Source organism: Phaenicophaeus curvirostris, chromosome 22 (genome assembly GCF_032191515.1).
Source record: "Phaenicophaeus curvirostris isolate KB17595 chromosome 22, BPBGC_Pcur_1.0, whole genome shotgun sequence".
Lineage (NCBI taxonomy): Eukaryota > Metazoa > Chordata > Aves > Cuculiformes > Cuculidae > Phaenicophaeus > Phaenicophaeus curvirostris.
In genome coordinates this window covers 2,863,246-2,883,192 of record NC_091413.1, presented here as the reverse complement: position 1 = coordinate 2,883,192, position 19,947 = coordinate 2,863,246, and the positions used below count along the sequence as shown (strand labels likewise).

The following is a 19,947-nucleotide window of genomic DNA, read 5'->3' as shown; positions in this document are numbered from 1 at the left end:
TCCAGGAAAGGTGGGGAGGGGCTCTTGATCAGGAGTGCAGGGAGAGGACAAGGGTGGACAGGTTTGAAGCTGAAAGAGGGGAGATTTAGATTAGATTTTAGGAAGAAATATTTTCTTGCGAGAGTGGGGAGGCCCTGGCCCAGGTTGCCCAGAGCAGGGGTGGCTGCCCCACCCCTGGAGGGGTTCAAGCTGAGATAGAATGCAGAGCTTATGTATTCCATGCTAAACAACTCTGTCAGATTCTGAATCATGGAATCATAGAATAGATTGGATTGGAAGGGACCTTAAAGCCCATCCAGTTCCAACCCCCTGGGATGGGCAGGGACACCTCCCACTAGATCAGGGGCTCCAAGCCCCATCCAACCTGGCCTTGAACACCTCCAGGGATGGGGCAGGCACAGCTTCCATGGGCAACATGTTCCAGGGCCTCCCCACTCTCATGGTGAAGAATTCCTCTTTATGTCTAGTCTGAAGGAATGGGAAAAAAATGCAGAAGATGATAAAACAGCAGGTAGAATCAACAGAGTAAATGATGACAGATAAAAAAATACACCTTACAAACTTGCCCAGATCACTCCTGACTCTGGCGAAGGGGCTGATGATGATCTTTCCTTTTGCAGGCTGAGCTGAGATGGCCTTTGTGCCAACCAGGTGGAAAAAGAACCCCAAATCCATGATGCAAAAACGTAGCAAACAACAGGCTGGATCCTTACCAGCTAACAGAGGTGAATCTTGTATCCTTGTTTTTAGCTGTTAATCCTGCGGGGTCCTATGACCATGCTGATGTCAGTATCAAGGGAGTTATATTTTCTTATATGAAGCCAAGTGTAAGACGTGATGTCAACTAACTTACGGCATAAATCACAGACTTATTGCATGTAACAGACACCATTTTCATTTAAACCCTGTGGAAACAGGCTCATCTTTTTGCTTCAAGAGAAATTCAAGTCAGAGATTATTGATATTAGCTGACAAATATCTAGTAAAATTAAAATATTTTATGCTGACATTTTAAGTGCTTTGTTGAAAACGCAAAGGGAAAAAAAACAACCTATCCATTAACCAGCAGTTCCTTTGAAAAGAAAACATCACTTTTTTATGGAGAGATAATTTGGCTGAAATGCCACAAATCTTGCAATGACAAAACCAGCAGTATTATTTTCCTGATGTATTAATAGAATTATAGAACGGTTTGGGTTGGAAAAGATCTTAAAGCCCATCCAGTGCCACCCCTGCCATGGGCAGGGACACCTCCCACTGGATCAGGGGCTCCAAGCCCCATCCAACCTGGCCTGGAACCCCTCCAGGGATGGGGCAGCCACACTTCCCTGGTCAACCTGGGCCAGAGCCTCACAGGAAAACATTTTTTCCTAATATCTCATCTCAATCTCCCCTCTTTCAGCTTAAAACCATTCCCCTCATCCTGTCCCTGCACCCCCCGATCAAGAGCCCCTCCCCAGCCTTCCTGGAGCCCCCTTTACGTTCTGGATTTGTTGGTCACTGGCAGTAACAAATACCTTCATTCACTTCAAATGGATCTTTTTAATACAGAGCTGATCTTTAGGGCAGTGCTTGTCTTTAGAAAGTTCATTAGATCATGTAGCTTTCTTAAATGAAAATTTCAGCTAGATTTAAACTCTGAATTCTAGAGAAATGAGTCAGCTCCTATTCTGTTAAACCTTCCTTTACATGGAAAAGGGAAAAAGGAAGTTTTCTGTTCCAAGATATGCTATTTTTTCTCTTTTGGTAACAAAAGACACAAAGCAGACTGCCTCTCCCTGCCAGTGTGTTTATCCTCCTGTGCACTGAAAGCAGAACCGAGATTAGATAGGAGCTGCTTATACAGACACCACCAACACACAATTCCCAAAGAAATTAATGAGCCGAATTCAGAATTGTCTCGAGCAATGTAATTTGCTGGCTGCGCCCAGTGTGAAGGCAATCTCTGTGTGGGCTCTCTGGAAGGGAATCAGGCCGTTTAGTTTCGTGCTGGTAGTTTATGTGATGAGTTAGAAGCCTGGCTCCCCCCAGGCTCTCCCCCTCCACACCACAAGTAGCTTTTAGACAGAGGGAGGCTCTTTCACAGGACAATGTAGAATCGAGTTTAGATGCACAAACTTTTCCACTGAAGTATCCACTGCTCTGGGCTGATTAGACCTGCAAGCTAAACCACTCTGCCTGGTCTTTCCTAAGAGCTCAAGTCCCAACAAGCATCTAATCCCACCTCTGATAAACAAGTGAAAAGGCCCTTGCCTGAAATGCATCTCTGTCTCTCCATCCTTCTTTGTTAATTAGCCATCTGAGGATGCAAAACATACAAACAAATGAAGACTAAGGGGACTCACACTTAAAGAATACATGTCAAAAGATGCAACGTAAAGAAGCTTCACCTTTAATACTGGGAGATTCCATAATTAGACAGAAAAGAAGATAAAAGTCTCCCACCCCCTGGGTCAAAGATTAGAGAGGGAGAGACAAGTACGTGTTCAGACTAATGGAAGAATACCTTACCAGCACTTCAATCACTGCAGGGTATTTCATGTGTCCGTGTCTCAGGATAAATGGGACTGTTTAAAATTGGTTAATTTCTTAGCAATCCAGGCAAGGAGGGAGATGATAAAAGGTAGGACTGAGCTGTTAAATGTTAAAAAAAGACAAATAAATATTTACAATCTCATATCAAAGAGGAGCAAGGACAGCACTTTAACGCACGGTGCTAAGACAGTGGAGAGAGATCAGCCTCCCTCGTGGAAGATACCAGTAGCTAGAGGGGTGGTACCACCTCACGGTACAACCTTTGCATAAAATGCATTGGGTCTAGGAAGCAGGTGAGCTGTGCTGCTTTTCTACATGTCTTTTAATTTGCCTGATGCGTATGCATAATGCATTAACCCTGTCTTTGAGCTACCTTCAGATGGTTAGATCAAAACATTCAATGAGCCGCTAATGACGGTCTCTTCTAGAGGAACGGAACGCTGGTTCGGTGCTGTGATGGCAAAATGAGATAGTGGCCATAAAAACCAGGCACCGCTCTCTGCTGGGGAGTCCTCCCCATCAAAACTGCCCCCTCATCCTGTAGGCTTGGCTCTACACAACCAGGAACAGGCAGGGGGAAATTCACCTTGGAAAATGCTCATTTTCACCCTGGAAAAAGCTCATTTCAGTTGGTTACAAGGCATCGCCGAGGCACCGTTCTCTATCCTGGAAGCTGTGCCCTGGCTTGCTTGGGCTGGTTGTTCAGTACGTTCTTTTGGCTTGTTTGGGTTTTATTTTCAGGAGTATGTTCAAGGCAGGAGTCCAGGGATTAGCACTGATAATGCTGCAGTTTTTAACATCGCTAAACCTTGACTGTTAGACGTTAATGCCACGTATTACGGGAAGCAGAAATTTAAAGCAAGTGCCACCTCAAAGAATTTACAGTCTACTTCCTTTACTCCAAGGCAAACTGAAGCAGGTGTGGGAAAGCCAGTAAGCGTGGGCAGAGAAGACGTAAACCCAGTGCTTGTAAAACACGAGAGATAACAAAGTTCAGTGTCTTTGCTCCATTTAAGTCAAAGGAGTGTTGTCATTGAGATAGAAGTTTTTACTCATGTGATCACAGGATATTCTATAACAAATAACAATAAAAGTACAGTCCAAAGAGTAGATAACCCCAGTCTTCTCATCTGCTTGCTTCCTGCTTCCTCCTTCCCTGCCACTACCTAATTCCAGTGGGGACAGAGCTAGGACAAGGTGAACTTTTTCTTCTGTTGACAGGCTTTATGGTTCCCAAAAGTTTTGTGCATAGCCAAGCTGAAAAGAAACTAGAGGCATAGTTTCTCAGCCCCTGGAAGTATGAAACCTTTTAATGTTTTCCGTGTTTTTGGACCCAGTGGTTTGGGTATCAATATCCCAAATGTTCATTATATAAGTAAGCATGAGCTGCTCTGGAAGCTCCCAGGTATGACAATGGCATTTATTTCCAATTAACGCATCATGGTACCTATCACCAGCTTACATTAGAAATAATTTCTGAATTGTTTTAAGACAATGCCCCTAGCAATGGCTATAAATCCAATTGGAGCAGCCCCTTACCTTACAGTATCTTCTGTAACAGCTGGCTTTCTAGATGTGGGGTTCATGGAGAAGATCTCAGACCATCTGAAGTTTCTCAATTTCCACTTTTGCAGCTACTTCTACCATATCTGAAGTGAAGCTTGGCAAATCCAATTCTAATGGGAATAAAACACACGGTAAGGCATACCCTCAAGAAGAAATACACAAAGCACCGGTGGGACCAGGACCATATTTTTACATCGGGGGATCTAACGGAGCTGAGCTGTAAGTCCTCTCAGCACATTCATATGAACAGTAATATGATCATATATGAAAGCATGGAATGTATCCATGAGCCTCAAATAATTTGCCTTTGATATGGTGCCTTTTTGGAGTGGTAGACCTGGGGAACCGTTCAAAGATAATTCAAATAGAAAGGACCCATATATCTGAAAAGAAACAGAATACTTCCATTTGTTTAATAAAAGTTTCTCTGTTGGGGCTGTTCAGAATACACCACGTAGCAGATCTGCCAGCATCACCACTAGAGCTGGGAACCACTGTTGTTGAGCAACATTCTGCTGTGTTATAGGTAAAACAAGCTAAAAAGAAGAATTCTGCCCAAGAAAAATTGTCAGATCAGAAGTTCCATTCATTCATTTCTAAGTTCCTTCCAGGGTACTGGCACTCTACTCTAAATGCTGTTACCAGCGAGCACCACAGAGTCCCTGCTGCAAACAGAGCACTTTCCTTGCTGTGTTTCCGTAGTTTTGTCTACAAATTGTTTTTTCTATTGCTACTTGGCATCGCTCCCTGAAGTCCTCAGTGGAGAGGCTCCTTATTAAGACTGGACCCTGAACATCTCCATTCTATGGGTAGCAGTTGCATCCTAATTGAAAAAAACCCTGCTGAAATGGTACAAGTTCTCATTAGAGCTGCAGAATCACAATGCTCTTAGCATCCTCAGCTAATCCCCCACCCTTTCAAGTTCAGAGCAGCAGGTCCACTAGCAGGCATTCTAATTAATGCTTCCCACCTTACTCCCCAACCAGGGGCTTCTGGGCATGTTAGGTCAGGCTCCTAGAGTTCAAGGGACATGAGCTAACTAAGTATTTGTTAACAGAAGGGAAGCTACTTTGCTATTTTGTTTTCCATATGCAGCCTGAGCAGCTACTGCCAGAGCAGAGGCTGGCAGCGTATCTATGACAACAGAAGAGAGGATTATGCACTGAAATGGTGTGAAATCAAGTGCCAAGAGACCTATTACCATTTCAAAGAAGGTAGAGGTGCCTGTGGGGCTTGAGTGGGAGAGGGTAGTGGGAAAAACTTGAGAATACTGGACTGCCAGGGCAGAGGAGGTCACCTGAAGGCAGGAGAAATGGACAACCCCAACTTCTTGGCAGTCCTCAGAGGGGACACCGGACCTGGATTGCCATGATGATTTAATCAAGGAAAGGTTTTAGACAAGAAAACAGCTCTGGGAGAAAAGATACTATTGGGAAGGAAGGGTGCACTTGCAGAGGGAAGTAAAGTAAGCTCAAGATGAATCACCCTACACACCTCAGGCCCAGCTATCTCCAAACTACTCCACTGTATTGGCAAGCAACTTTTTGAATCGCACTCCACCCTTTGTCTCATCAGTGCATCCTGACTTTATAGCCTCTAGCCAGATTTCCCACCAGAAAAGCATAAAATCAAGGACCTCCACATCCATGCATCTGGCTGACATCCTCAGAGCAGTACTTCGCATACCAAACAGTGAAAATTCCCCCCAGGACAGTCCCTGAGGCAACTCTTTTACTTCTGGGAGCTGGTCAAGACCTGTGCTCTATCAAGCCTGAGCATCATGGCACAGAGCTGAGGTCTTTCCTGTGGCAGAGGGAGAGCGTTCTCACTTCCCCACCAGCCCATGTACAGCAGACCATTCCCCCTCATCCTATCCCTGCCCTCCCTGATCAAGAGCCCCTCCCCAGCTTTCCTGGAGCACCTTTCATCACTGGAAGCTGCTCTAAGGTCTCCCCGGAGCCTTCTCTTCTCCAGGCTGAGTAACCTCAACTCTCTCAGCCTGTCCTCCTTTATGGGAGGTGCTCCAGCCCTTGGATCATCTTCATGGCCTCCTCTGGACTCGTTCCAACAGATCCATGTCCTTCCTTGTGGTGGCAGGGGCACCTTTGGAGTGGGGGAAGGGATAAACTATTTCATGAAGCCCCATGGGGACGGTTTGTTCCAAGGCTGGACAGAAACACATTCACAGCAATTGTTTTCACTGCTTTGCGAGTTGTCATTCCTACCTTAAAGTAAATTGGTGAAAGTCAACAGTGACAAAGTCAGCTTCATCCTTTAGATTCTGCTGCATGGGACAAGATTTTTTTTTCCTCATACAGGTGAACAGCTTCTCTACCAGATTCCCAACAATGGATTCCTCACCAATAAGATAGGGCTTTTATGCTGCCTGAGAGAGCAAGAGCGGGTGATGAAAAGGAACAGTAGGAGCTCTAATTCCAAGTAAGAAGTCTCACCAATTTGAACCTTGACCAGAAACGTGCCAAGAGAAATTGAGAGCACATAAACAGAGGATTAATTTCTCCTGAATGTGTAACAGTGCAGGACACAAAGTATATGGGGGTTTATGTCTTTCTTATCCTCTAGAAAAATCACTTTTTTTCCCCCAGAATTTCATACATCAGAGACAAAATTTCTTTCTCTATGTCTGGAGTGGTAGGAGTGCCAGGTCCCCCCAAAACAGTAGTCATAATAAATCCCCTATTTTGGGTACATCATCCTGCTGGAAAGGCCACAACTTCTCGTGCCATAAACATTGTAAATATGAAAGAAGCTACTGCCACTTCTGCTCCTTCATTTTTGACCTATCACAAACCCAAATGGCAATCCTGTGCCATCTCAGTTAGCTTTCAAAAAACCTGAGTGTATGAAGAATATCTTAAGGCCAACGTGTATTCTTGAAATCTTATGGAATGTAGCTCAGGAAAACCATGCAACAAACACACAACTGTCTACAAGCAGAAAAAAAAAAGCCATGTCTTAAGTTTCTGCTTGCAGACATTCTTTCTGAAAGTAATAGTGGAATGAATGTGATGGGTAGGATTTTCAATTTGTATTTGACTCTCTTATAGGTTACTGAAGATGGAAGAATTCTTCCCAGAATCCTTTCGCCTGGACATAAAAGATGAGAGAAATGCCTTTTTTGAGCTCTGCAAAGGTGAATTGTCATAATCAGGATGGCAATCAATTTAAATAGCTCTGTGATCCTCTAAATGTTCATAAAAGTATGCACGGTAATAATAATTGATATCTATATGCACATATATACTCACATGTTCAAGTGAGCAGTTCTCAGAGCCCACTAGCAGGCACACGTGTGTTTCATACCCCACACAGGACTATAATAGCCTCATTCTCTCCACAGAAGAACAGATTTGGATCTGCAAACCGAGTTCCTCCAACCAAGGCCGAGGAATTTTCCTGTTTAAAACTCCATCTGCTGTCAACACTGTTCAAGCCAAGCTCTGCAGCACTAAGGAATACCTCATCAATAAGAACATGTCATACAAGGCTCCTCAGGCAAGAATAGTGCAAAGGTAGAGACTGAAGCCTGGGAATTCATGTGTGATTAGTGATTAAGTTACACACTGGACTCGGAGAGCTGAGTTGTTCGATAGGTATTTCATGAGGTTACACCACATCTCATCAACCTACTAGATTTTATTTTGTGGGAGTGAAGTTATTTCTCTGCTTAGTTTGTCTTGCATTCATGCTTCAGTCATTTCAAGGTAGATCTTTGTCATCAGAAAGATCTGAGTTTAATTTGTCTGAAAATTGACGACGTCAAGAGGTCACATGCTGTGAATCTGTACATAAGTTCTATACTTGTACAAAACAATTTAAATTTGATATCATAGAATCATAAAATAGCTTGGGTTGGAAGGGACCTCAAAGCCCATCCAGTTCCAGCCCCACTGCCATGGGCAGGGACACCTCCCACTGGATCAGGTTGCCCAACACCCCATCCAACCTGGCCTTGAACCCCTCCAGGGCTGGGGCAGCCACCGCTTCCCTGGGCAACCTGTTCCAGCATCTCCCCACCCTCATCATGAAGAAGTTCTTCCTTATGCCTAGTCTAAATCTGCCCCCTCCAGTTTATAGCCATTATATCCTATAAACATAGAAGTATAGAATGGTTTGGGTTCAAAAGGACCTTTGGAAGCCATCTAGTCCAACTCCCTTGCAGTGAGCAGGGATATCTTTAACCAGATTCAGTGCTTTGAGATGAGAGAATAAAAATTTCAGAGAGAAATGCCAGAACAGATGCTTTCATTATTTACCCTAGGAGCTACAGTTCCTAGATGCCTTTGGTGTGCAGAGCTGGGCATACAGGGCACTCTACACAGCACATGGTAACCTTTCCAAGGTTTCTGAAGCAAGCAATATTCTCTGCTTACGTTCATCCGAACGTTGATTTTCGTAAGAAAGGAGTGGTTGGCCTCCCTGCAAAGGGTAGGAGAGATTTGTAAAATGGCAAACCAGAATGAGGATCTCACAGGCTTCATACACAGAGCAAAACAGGGTCTGCCTCACAAACCCAGACCAAGGACCTTAGTTAGACCAATATGGTCTTGGACATGGACAGTATCTGCTCTTTGACAAAGACAAGATGTGCTCTTTGACATGGATAAGCAACAGTGCTAGTGGAAGAAGCAGTCGGACCCTGTCTTAGATTTCATCTTAATTTCTCTTAGCAAGGAATGGCTTATGCTGTAAAGAATAAGCATATTGCTTTGAAAACTGTTGTTAGCATTGATTTTTCTAACAGCATATCCTCGTTATTTATACAGAATCCAGCAACCTTTGATGATAAAGGGGAACAATTCCCAGATTACGCCACTCTGGCAATAAAAGCAATGGTGCTGCAGGAAGGACTCTTTATGTTCAGATATAAACTTTGTATATTCTCCAGTAAATATTAGTAAATCTTTAATTACCTCCTGCTCCCGAGATTCAGCATAGCTTCTACTCCTCTCAAAAGGAATTGTTCTTTGCACTTCTTTTCTCTCCTATGAGTGCCCTCTGCTGCCACTCACCTTAAAAACAGCATCAAGAAAAGAACAAATAGATTAGTTCTATGGTGTGGGGTGAGCCAGACTGGACATAAGGAGGAATTTCTTCACTATGAAGGTGGGGAGATGCTGGAACAGGTTGCCCAGGGAAGTGGTGGCTGCCCCATCCCTGGAGGGGTTCAAGGCCAGGTTGGATGCGCCCTGGGCAACCTGATCCAGTGGGAGGTGTCTCTGCTGTCCATGGCAGGGGGGTTGGAGCTAGATGTTCTTTAAGGTCCCTTCCAACCCGAACTATTCTATGATTCTATGACTGAGCTGTGGGGTTCTGTGTGTGCTTTGAATTGCCATGTAGTTTGGCTGCCTGTTGGTGATGCGTGTTGAAATACTGCTCTGACAGGTATATTGAGAAGCCTCTGCTCCTGGAAAGGAAGAAGTTTGATGTCCGTTCTTACCTCCTCATTGCCTGCACTGCACCATACGTGTTATTTTTTGCCCAGGGTTACGTCAGGTTGACCTGTGTCAATTATGATGCCACTTCGGATGATCTGACTGTTCATCTCACAAACCAGGTAAACTAAGGTCACTTAGTTCAGAAGAAGGGGAAGGTGTGGTGAACAGAGATAGGAAGCGAAAAAAAAGGCTTTTGAAAGGCTAAAAATAAATGCCTCATGCAAGCACAATTCCTACACTCAGGAAATTATGTGGGCTGGTGGTAAGGAACAACAATAAGGCTGAACAGAAACGCTACTGGATCCAGATCAGTTCTCTGCCATGGATCAGTTCTCTCCTAAACCTGACAATTTCTCTCCCTGGATCTCCTTCTCCTGCAGTTATTCTCTCATGGACCTCTAGACCATAAGCTTTTTAGGGCAAGAAACCTTTGATCTCAGCTGCATAGCACAAAGGAGCCTTAAACTTGGCTAAGGATTTTGCTGCTCCTGTTGTGCTTAAATACATCAACTGTAAAGATGTAAGATGCAGATGTGTTCTTCAAGAGCCCTGATTCTTCAATCTCCATCTTTGCTTCTCAAATGAGGGCTGTAACAGAACAAGACTGTCCTGGCTTGTACCCTCATATATCTCTTGTCGTACAAAATAAAAGCCTGTGTTCCTTACGTCTACCCAAGTTTTTACTTCAAATGAATCCCTTCAATGGTCAGAACTGGCCCTGATGCAAGATGATTAAATTACGAAGCCCTTTTCTCCTTCCAGTACCATGCTGTGTTCTGAGAACTAGCAAAATCTGCATTAGGGAGGCATCAGACAAACCCACTTCAGCTGGAGTTTCACGGTTCCTGTAGAAGTGCAGTTCAGGACAGCAGATTATAGCTGCTTCCTGCAATATTTGCTATTATCAGTACGCCACTTGTTTTCCTGGAATAGTCTGTTTGCTCAGCTAGATAGAGAGCTATCCACACAGGATTTCAGGTGCTGGGATAGAATCCCATGGCACAAGTGATATTAAACAAAGGACAGGTGTTTATGAGCACAACATAAATTACCTGGGTTCCTGCTGGGAGGAGGGAAATGAAGTTTGCAGGAGCGGCTTCTTCAAATTACGGTTGATTCTGCTGTCATTCCCTTCCTACCGTTACGACCCACCTGGAATCAGTCATTTTCCTGCTGCATTTCCAAAAGAAAAGAGGCAGCAGAGACAGCATCGCTAACCAGAGACTCTGCAGCCACACAGTAGCCGAACCAGAGATGGAGTTGCAGCCAAGCCCCACTGTCTCACAGGAAAAGAGGACTTGCCTTTGATTGAAAAATACCCCATTATTGATAAACTTCAGCTGACATAGGGATTAATGAGGCAGGGGAAGAGAGAAGCCCTCACCTAGGTTTCGTCTGGGGATACATCCATACATCTCTCCCAGATGTACTCTCCTCCACGCAGCCAGACACTGAAACCAGATTTAGTTCAAATAATATCATGAATATGACTTGAAAGCACCTCTCCCTGTCTGTCAGCCACTGGTCCAGACATATCGTACGTCCATACACACAGACTTGGAGAGAAAACACTGCTGACAGAGACCCTGGGTACTTGCCCAGATTTAGCTCTGCTAGTGAGAGTCTCTGTTCCCTCCACCTCTCTAACCTGACCCCAGGCTTCTTCCCAACTCCAGGTGCTGTGAACACCTTGGGGTTGTTGGATGTCTGCCATGCAAGTGGATCCCAGGTTCCTCTTCACTGCCAGGAATCTAATCCTCCCTTTGCCTTGTTTCTCCACCCCTCAGTACATGCAGAAGAAGAATTCCCTGTACAGCCAGTTGAAAGATGAGACAGTTTGGCGGATGGAGGACTTCAACAGCTACGTTAATGAGAAGTTCGGAAAAAGCAACGGGCTCCCCAAAGACTGGGTTTTCACTGTGTTTACTGTGAGTGCAAGCAAGCGTGTGGTGTGCTCGTCTGCCTAATTAAGGTGATAGGAATTGGGAGGAGACCTGTCAGTTCCCTGGAGCCCCCAGGGAGACACCCACACAGAGCGAGAAGGTATTGATGGTCCCATGGTAACCATTTATCTGTGGATGCTAAACACAGAAGTGAAGACACAAAGAGTTTAGTTTTAATAAAATGGGTAAACAGCTGAAAAAGAGAGTGTGAATGTAAATGGTAGTTATAAGAATGCAATTATGGACAAGGCGCTGAGGGACATGGTTTAGTGATTGACAGGAATGGTTGGACTGGATGATCCGGTGGGTCTCTTCCAACCTGGTGGTTCTATGATTCTATGATTCAATGCTGTGGTCCTGCATTTAAAGTACACGTTAGAAAGCTCCTTGGCATTCCCAATGACCAGCTACAACCTTTCCCCATCTTCTGTTTCAGAAAAGGATGCAGCGGATCATGTTTCAGTGTTTCCTGGCAGCCAAGCACAAACTGGCTTGCAAACTGGGCTACTTTGATCTCATCGGCTGTGACTTTTTAATTGATGAAAACTTCAAGGTATGAGTATAATGCTGTCAAATACCAAGTACGATGGCCAGATGTCTAATGCCAGCAGTACAGACCAGGTGACACAGGCTCTGGTGCTAGGAATTAAATAGAGCATTCGATCAGTCAGCTCTAAAGGCAGGATTCATTTCTTTCTCCAGCTCCATCAAGACACAGCAGCTATTCTGCCTGCAGATATACCACACAGCAAAACCCTGGCATTAACAGCTCAGGATGGAAGCAAAATGCAGAATTTTCACATGGAAGTGAAGCTCATAGTGAAAAGTATGGGAACCATAGAATACCAGGTTGGAAGGGACCTCAAGCTTCATCTGGTTCAACCTTTCTTAGCAAAAGCATAGTCTAGACAAGATGTTCCAGTACCTTGCCCAGGTGAATCTTGAAAGTGTCCAGGGTTGGGAAATCCAACTCTTCCCTGTGGAGATTACTCTCAGGGCTCATTGTTCTCATTGCGAACGATTTTCCTTTTGTGTCCAATCAGAATCTCCCCAGGAATCACTGGAATTTTAATGCCCACTCAGCTTTTTCTTTCTCCAGAACCCAAATATACGATATGCCAGCATAAACCAACGTGTAATGCCTCTAACAGCACAGGAATTACACTGGTTTAAGCTAGCTGAGCACCCACCACAGGCAATGCAGAACACAGGTGACTCAGAACCCTCACCATACTGAAGAATCAGTCATTATCAACTCAGATGTCAGCATCAGCATCTCCACACTCACTGTAGGTTCACTATTTAGCAATAGGTCAGCCCCCCGAGTCTGTAAAACCGGCTAGAATTACAACCCAAACTTGTAAAACACAGAGAAGAAAAGGCAGAAGAAAGGGAAATAATAAATATAGTGATTGAGGTGCTTTCAATACAGAACCACCTGGCCCACACATAACAGAAAGCCATCTGGCAGATTCTGCTGTTGCTAAAGCAGAAAGGAACTCAAAGATATTCCAGCAAAGGGCAGGATGAACAGCAAACCCTAGGAAAGAATGGAATTAATGTATGCAGCAGTGGGCAAGGCACCTGAACAATAGGCTCCTTTGTACAGGGAGTCAATGGCAAGAGAGAGCAAATGGCAAAGACGTAGAAACTGGTGCTTCTCAAATTTCAGTGGGAATTGTCTTTTGCAATGTTGGCATGCAAAGTCCTGGCTGTGTAAACTTTAAGTAAAATAGAAGATCCAATATCACTCTATTGTGGCAATTCCTACTTGGCCAGTTAAAAACATCAGTGTTTAAAGACCATTACATCCTCACATATTCTATAGAGAGAGAAATAAACAGAATCTGTCTCTTGCCAAGCATTCTCTATAAGAACGAGGAGGATTTCTGGACGCTTGGTGGTGACAGTGTCAATTGGAAGCTGAAACTTCCCATTGCAAGAGTAAAGTGGCAATTTAGGCTTTTATGCAGCCGTAGGTTTGTCCATGTTTTCTTGCCCCTGCTGGAAAGTCACAAACCTACATTTTTATTGGGGTAGTGCTGTGTCAAGAGACACAGGAACACGCCCTGCAGAGTCAGCTTACAACAGCTTTAACCCTGGCTGGTGGAGGAAATTCCCAGTGTTCTGTGAGCTGGCATTACAATTCTTGGTCTGACACCCTGTCCTCTTCACCTGGAACACACAACAGCCTTATTCTCCCTGTCATCCCATTTCAGGCCACGTGTATAATCTGCTTTATGCTGATTTAGCATGGTCTCATGTGTTCAGTTCTATAGCTCATCATGCCTTTCCCTCTTCCCTATTTATCGAAGACATAAATGCTCTCAGCATCATGCCTTGAAGGCCCTGAGCATCCTGATTCAGACTTTGGAAGATCTTTTTCCTGCCTCAGAGCTCTTAGAAGGCCTTTCAGGAGAGCTTTGCATACTTAGATGTGAGCTGAGAAAGGAAGGAAGTACTTCAAGAGGACCAGGAGCAAAAGGGACAGATGTGGGTTTGCTCCTGTTGGCTTTTTTTCCTGCTGTTTTCTGGAGCTTCCTTGTGCTGCAGTGTAAATCCTAAGTCCCTACACAGCTCAGGACAGTGTGATTTCAAGGCTCAAGGAGCCTGTTTTCAGCATGCATTGCATCATCCATGGGAAAGGGCTTCTCTCCAGGGTTACGCTGAGAACGCAGATGTGCCGCGTTTTCATCAGCCATAAAGGGATTCAGCTCTCTATCAGCAGAGAACAGCCTGAACATAAATAAGCCATTTGTCAATTTGTGATAGAGGTGCATAAATGAAGATAACACTCAAGCCTCTAGTTAAAGCAGGGACGGTTCCTTTGATTTGAATGACATGGCTTTTCACTCACCCCACGAATATCAGGTACCACACAGATACTGTAGACTTGGCTGTGCTCTCCCCGGGTCACGATGATAAAAATAAAACTGATAAAGGCTGTAAAGACTGGAGAAGAGAACTCCACTGCTTTAGCCTGTGGTCTCCACTATCGCTTAGTGGGTCGGCAACATCTGAGTAGCCCTTCCAGTGCTTGGTTTGCAACTGGGCATGTGGCTTCAGCTATGTCAACACGGCACAGAGACCAAGTTATTTTATTCCTATTTATGACTGCTATTTCAGTGCTGCGTAAAGCTCCAGCCAGAGGTCAGGCTCTGTGGATGCAGACACAGAACAAGCCAGCTCTGCCGAGGATACTTTTGGGCTTTGAAGCATGTTACAGCCATCCTCTCTAAGGACTAAGCCATCCTCATCTAAGTTCTGATGTAGAGAGGTCATAGGATCATGGAATGGTCTGTGTGGCAGTAGGTGTCCAAGGAGCCTGACTTTAAAAATCATCCAGTTCCAAAAAAGGACAATCCATGATTAGGAAGTCGAGAACAAATATGAATGTAGATGAACAGCGTGATAGATGTCACGGAGAACTTTCTTCCTCCTGTTTGTCAGTTTTATTTGCTTTGAAGAACAAGAAACCACAACCTGATCAAGATAATTATGAAGGTTCATTGAGTTTGTCTGTCAGCACAAAATCTTATGAACTTCTAAAAGTAAAACCACTTACAAGAACATTTGCTAGGAAAAAATGTATGTAACTTAGGTGCCCTCTGTTGGCATCTTCAAAGCAGGTTTTTTTGATCAACTGTTCCAGTTCTCTGGGAAAAAAAAACATTTCACTGCCCTCACTAATCAGTCTTCTCATTTGTTTAATGGAGTGTTTCAAAGAAGTGAAATTAATTGTTGTATTTTATTCTCATCAAAAGATTTCGACTGCTACGTTGCCAAAATCTACCAAACACTTTGATTTTATCTCCCAGGTACTTGCAGGCAAACTCATTGTTGCTTCAGAAAAGAATATAATTTTTAAATTAGATTTTAAAATCTGTTAAAAAGCAGTTAAATACTCCTGGGGCTGTTAAATGATTAAATATCCTTCCTTACAGAATGCTGAATAGTTGCTGCATGTGTTATATATAGGATGCAGCACCATATGGTGGAGGCTGGAAGTGAACAGATGAGTTTCCCTCACTATAGAGAAAAGAAATGATAAACACCACTACATGTGAGACAATTGTTCACAGATTTCTATCTGGACCATCACATTATGTGGCTTGTAGCTTCAGACCTCAGCATTTCAAAGGGAAATGGAGATGACAGTCGTTGATTTGTAAAATTAGTATCTCACATGGCTTCCACCTGAAACTAAAGCTCAGCCAGGAAATCAGGGCCAAGGGTTTGTTGAAAACTCAGTACCTTGTTTTCTTAGTTTTGATTCCATGTCCACCCTAAATGAAAATATTTCCTAGATTCCTTATAACTATGTGATATCCAAAAAGCTCAGCTAGAAGCTGGTATGGAAACTGGTGCGTTAAGAAGCACAGACCTACAGAGAAAGGGTTAACCTACACAGCATCAGCTGGAGACACAAAATAAGATATAATGCTGTTATGAAGTAAGCAAATGCACACAGAAAGGGATTTGTTTAATTCATCCAGTCCTTAGGAAAATTCTCTCCTGCCTGCATCCTATGTTGTGGGATTTTGTTGGGATTTATTAGTACTCCCACCTCTCAAGGTGTTCCCTAAGACAGCAGGAGGGTGTTGCTCTGACTTTAAGAAGATCCAGCCTAGATTCCTGACTGGCATTCATCTTTCCTAGGTCTGGCTTCTGGAGATGAACTCAAACCCAGCATTGCATACCAACTGCAAAGTCTTGAAAGAGATCATCCCAGCTGTGGTCTACGAGAGCCTTGGTAAGCAAACAGGTCACAGGGTGGTCAGCAGCAGGTAATCGCTGCTTCTCAGAAGAAAGACTCCTGTTTCTGTCAGCTTCAGGGCTGAAACAATCTTTGCGTGAAGATGTCTCACTGCTGAGATTCTAAGCAATTTAGGAGGCATTGAAAATTCTAATCCATGCAGACTTAGAAAAGCTACAGTCTAGTTAGCCATGCACCCACCAGAAGGACCTGAGCGGTTAAATTTTATGCCGACTTTCATAGATACAGTTGCCTTCCTAGAATCATAGAATGGGTTGAGTTGGAAGGGACCTCAAAGCCCATCCAGTTCCACTCCTGCCATGGGCAGGGACACCTCCCACTGGATCAGGGGCTCCAAGCCCCATCCAACCCGGCCTTGAACATCTCCAGGGATGGGGCAGCCACCACAGCTCTGGGCAGCCTGGGCCAGGGCCTCCCCACCCTCACACTGGATGTGTGTATTTATTTTGGGGAATATTCATATCCTGCACTGCAAGCAGTTTTACAACATTTTTCCTACCGGTTTCCTAAAATGCTTCCAGTGGGGCTGAAGGTGGCTGAAGTGAATGCAGAAACAAAAATGTGTGCGTCGTGTGTTCTTTTTTCAATTCTCTTAATGGCAGGAGTCCACAAAATCCACAGATCATGGGGTGGAACGCACTTCCCCTCCCATGCACACAGCTGCTTTCATAGAATCTAGAATCATAGAATAACCAGGTTGGAAAAGACCCACCGGATCATCAAGTCCAACCATTCCTATCAAAAGCTTTGTGCTTACACATGACAGCTTGGATATAGTTTAGCATCAGAGACCATCTCACATCTGCATCTTCTGTTCCAGATTTGGTTCTGGAGGTTTTCACCAAGCGCCTCAAGGGTCAGAGTGTTTTGCCTTTAGAGACACTCCGCCGTTTTGTGCTTCTCTATCACGAGCATGCTGCAAATCTGCACCAGAAACAACTTGGGGTGTCCAGAACTGGCCGATACCTGCGGCCACAAGCAGGCAGCACCATTCACTCTGGTCGGAGCCCTGCCCGAGCGCTGAAGAACTCTTCCAAGAGGTTCATTTGCTCTTCAGGACAAGTTGCCTTGTTGCCCAGAATTGGCAATCAACAGTCCTAACTTTACCACACACACAGCTCCTCGACCATCACAGAAAACCCCTCTGAACTATTACAGGTCAAGAGGGTTTTCACAAGTTCAGAAGTCATAAAAGGAAAATAAAAGCTGTATTTGCGCGTGCTGTGATTGTCCAGCTCATTTTCAGCTTATGTAAAGAAACAGATATCAACCTCAACTAGAAAACTACTGATTATTTCTATAAATACTTATTCTGCAGAAAGTTCTTTTGCAGAAAGTAGGACGTTCAACAGCCAGCCAGAAATTACAGCAAAGCTACAGAGAAAGAGACAACTGCTACCACATTAAAGCTCATCCCTCTTAAAAACAACACTGATCTCACCCATACAATCCAGAATCACAGAAAGGTTTGGGCTGGAAGGAACCTCAAAGCCCATCCAGTTCCAGCCCTCCTGCCACGGGCAGGGACACCTCCCACGGGATCAGGGGCTCCGAGCCCCATCCAACCTGGCCTTGAAACCTCCAGGGATGGGGCAGCCACAACTTCCATGGACAACGTGTTCCAAGGCCTCACTACTCTCACAGCAAAACATTTCTTCCTAAGATCTCATCTCAATTTCCCTTCTTTTAGCTTAAAACTGTTCCTCTCATCCTGTCCCTTCACTCCCTGATCAAGAGCCCCTCCCCAGCTTTCCTGGAGCCCCTTTCCGTTCTGGAAGCTGCTTTAAGGTCTCCCTGGAGCCTTCTCTTCTCCAGGCTGAACAACCCCAGCTCTCTCAGCCTGTCCTTGTACGGGAGGGTCTCCAGCCCTCGGATCTTCTTCATGTCCTCCTCTGGACTCGTTTTAACAGAAACAGCTCAAACTTACAAGCTTACTTGGAAGGGGGTTGAAACTGGGAGACCCTTAAGATCCCTTCTGACCCAAACCATCCTATGATACTGTTACCTCATTCCTGGGGAGTCAGCGCAGAAGAGATGTAAAGGGAATGGGATGGAAAAAAAGGAAACAGTGGCTGCTTTGAAAGCGGGCAGGGCTCTTCATGGATTTTTAGGACCCAGGCTGGAGATGATGAGCAGCATTGCTTGAGGATGCCGTTCTAGGCTATGGCGAGACTTTTGGGTGGGTGCTTACTGTTTCCCAAGCAACACAGCACACACTGCAGCACCCACGAGGGTCACAAGATGGCAGGATGCACTGACATGGGAGCACCGGGACAGCTCGGCCTTGGCAATTCCCACCCAGCAGCTCCAGGAGCCCTCCCAAAGCTTTTGCCCTTATCCTCCTACCCTCAGATTCCTATAGCCATGAATACTCTGAGTCGGCTGGACAGCACTAATTCCAGAGGAGACCACAAAGATGATCCAAGGGCTGGAGCACCTCCCATAAAAGACAAGCTGAGAGAGTTGGGCATGGGCAGCCTGGGGAAGAGAAGGCTCCAGAGAGACCTTAGAGCAGCTTCCAGTGCTGAAAGGGGCTGTAGGAAAGCTGGGGAGGGGCTCTGGCTCAGAGAGTAAAGGGTCAGGACAAGGGAGGACAGGTTTGAAGCTGAAAAAGGGGAGATTGAGATGAGATCCTAGGAAGAAATGTTTTCCTGTGAGGGTGGGGAGGCCCAGGTTGTCCCTAGCAGTGGTGTCTGCCTCATCCCTGGAGGTGAACAAGGGGCTGCACATAGAATCATAGAATAACCAGGTTGGAAGAGACCCACCGGATCATCGAGTCCAACCATTCCTATCAGACACTAAACCATGTCCCTCAGCACCTCGTCCACCCGTCCCTTAAACCCCTCCAGGGAAGGGGACTCAACCCCCTCCCTGGGCAGCCTCTGCCAGTGCCCAATGACCCTTTCTGTGAAGAATTTTTTCCTAATGTCCAGCCTAAACCTCCCCTGGTGGAGCTTGAGGCCATTCCCTCTCGTCCTGTCCCTTGTCACATGAACCATTCTCTGCTGGCTGCTGGTTTGTGATTCAGATCTCAGCTGTACATATCATAGAATCACCAGGTTGGAAGAGATCCACCGGATCATCGAGTCCAACCATTCCTATCAAACACTAAATCATACCCCTCAGCCTCAATGAGAAATCTTCCTCCATTTCCTTACGATACGTATGGCCTGATTCTTATCAGAAAAAGAAACAGCATAAAATACTGTGTAAATACCAGAAAGAAAACCCATTTACCTGAGTCTAAACCATGCGTAGAAAGCAGCATTGAGGTAACTGTTGGCTCGGAGAGCACAATGCAGTTCTCGATGGTGAACAGTCCTTTTTCTATAGGTTTCATTCCCTGCCCAAATCAAGAAAAAAATATTAATCCTGGAAGTTTCCATGCCAGAAATTGTTTCCACAAGTAATCATTGCTATCTTTTACCCCACAAAGAACAACTCAAAAAAATTCCAGGTCAAGTAAAATTTATTGATTTGGACAATTTCAAAGAAATTCACTTGGATTCCAAACACCTTAAGAAGTTTCCCCCACTCTACATCGATGCAGCACGTAAGGAAACATTGCTGCAAAGCAAAACAACAACGCATTTAATTTCAGACAGGAGGTCTCAGTTACCTGTAAGGTCAGTCATCCAGGCTGTATCCGTGGTGTAGCTGCAAAGGT

At 44.8% G+C, this 19,947-nt stretch overlaps 1 protein-coding gene across 1 annotated transcript in view; it reads left to right on the top strand.

Annotated features, from left to right (window-relative positions):
* TTLL10 (tubulin tyrosine ligase like 10) overlaps positions 1 to 17,381 on the top strand; it is a 29,375-nt gene extending 11,994 nt beyond the window's left edge. Inside the window, exons 2-12 of the mRNA XM_069874468.1 lie at positions 3,356 to 3,454; positions 4,170 to 4,320; positions 5,197 to 5,315; positions 6,420 to 6,540; positions 7,170 to 7,255; positions 7,463 to 7,634; positions 9,508 to 9,679; positions 11,348 to 11,488; positions 11,940 to 12,056; positions 16,163 to 16,256; positions 17,101 to 17,381. Coding sequence (XP_069730569.1) covers positions 3,356 to 3,454; positions 4,170 to 4,320; positions 5,197 to 5,315; positions 6,420 to 6,540; positions 7,170 to 7,255; positions 7,463 to 7,634; positions 9,508 to 9,679; positions 11,348 to 11,488; positions 11,940 to 12,056; positions 16,163 to 16,256; positions 17,101 to 17,381 — 1,553 coding nt within the window. The remainder of the gene's footprint in view (positions 1 to 3,355; positions 3,455 to 4,169; positions 4,321 to 5,196; positions 5,316 to 6,419; positions 6,541 to 7,169; positions 7,256 to 7,462; positions 7,635 to 9,507; positions 9,680 to 11,347; positions 11,489 to 11,939; positions 12,057 to 16,162; positions 16,257 to 17,100) is intronic.
* Positions 17,382 to 19,947: the final 2,566 nt, after the last annotated feature.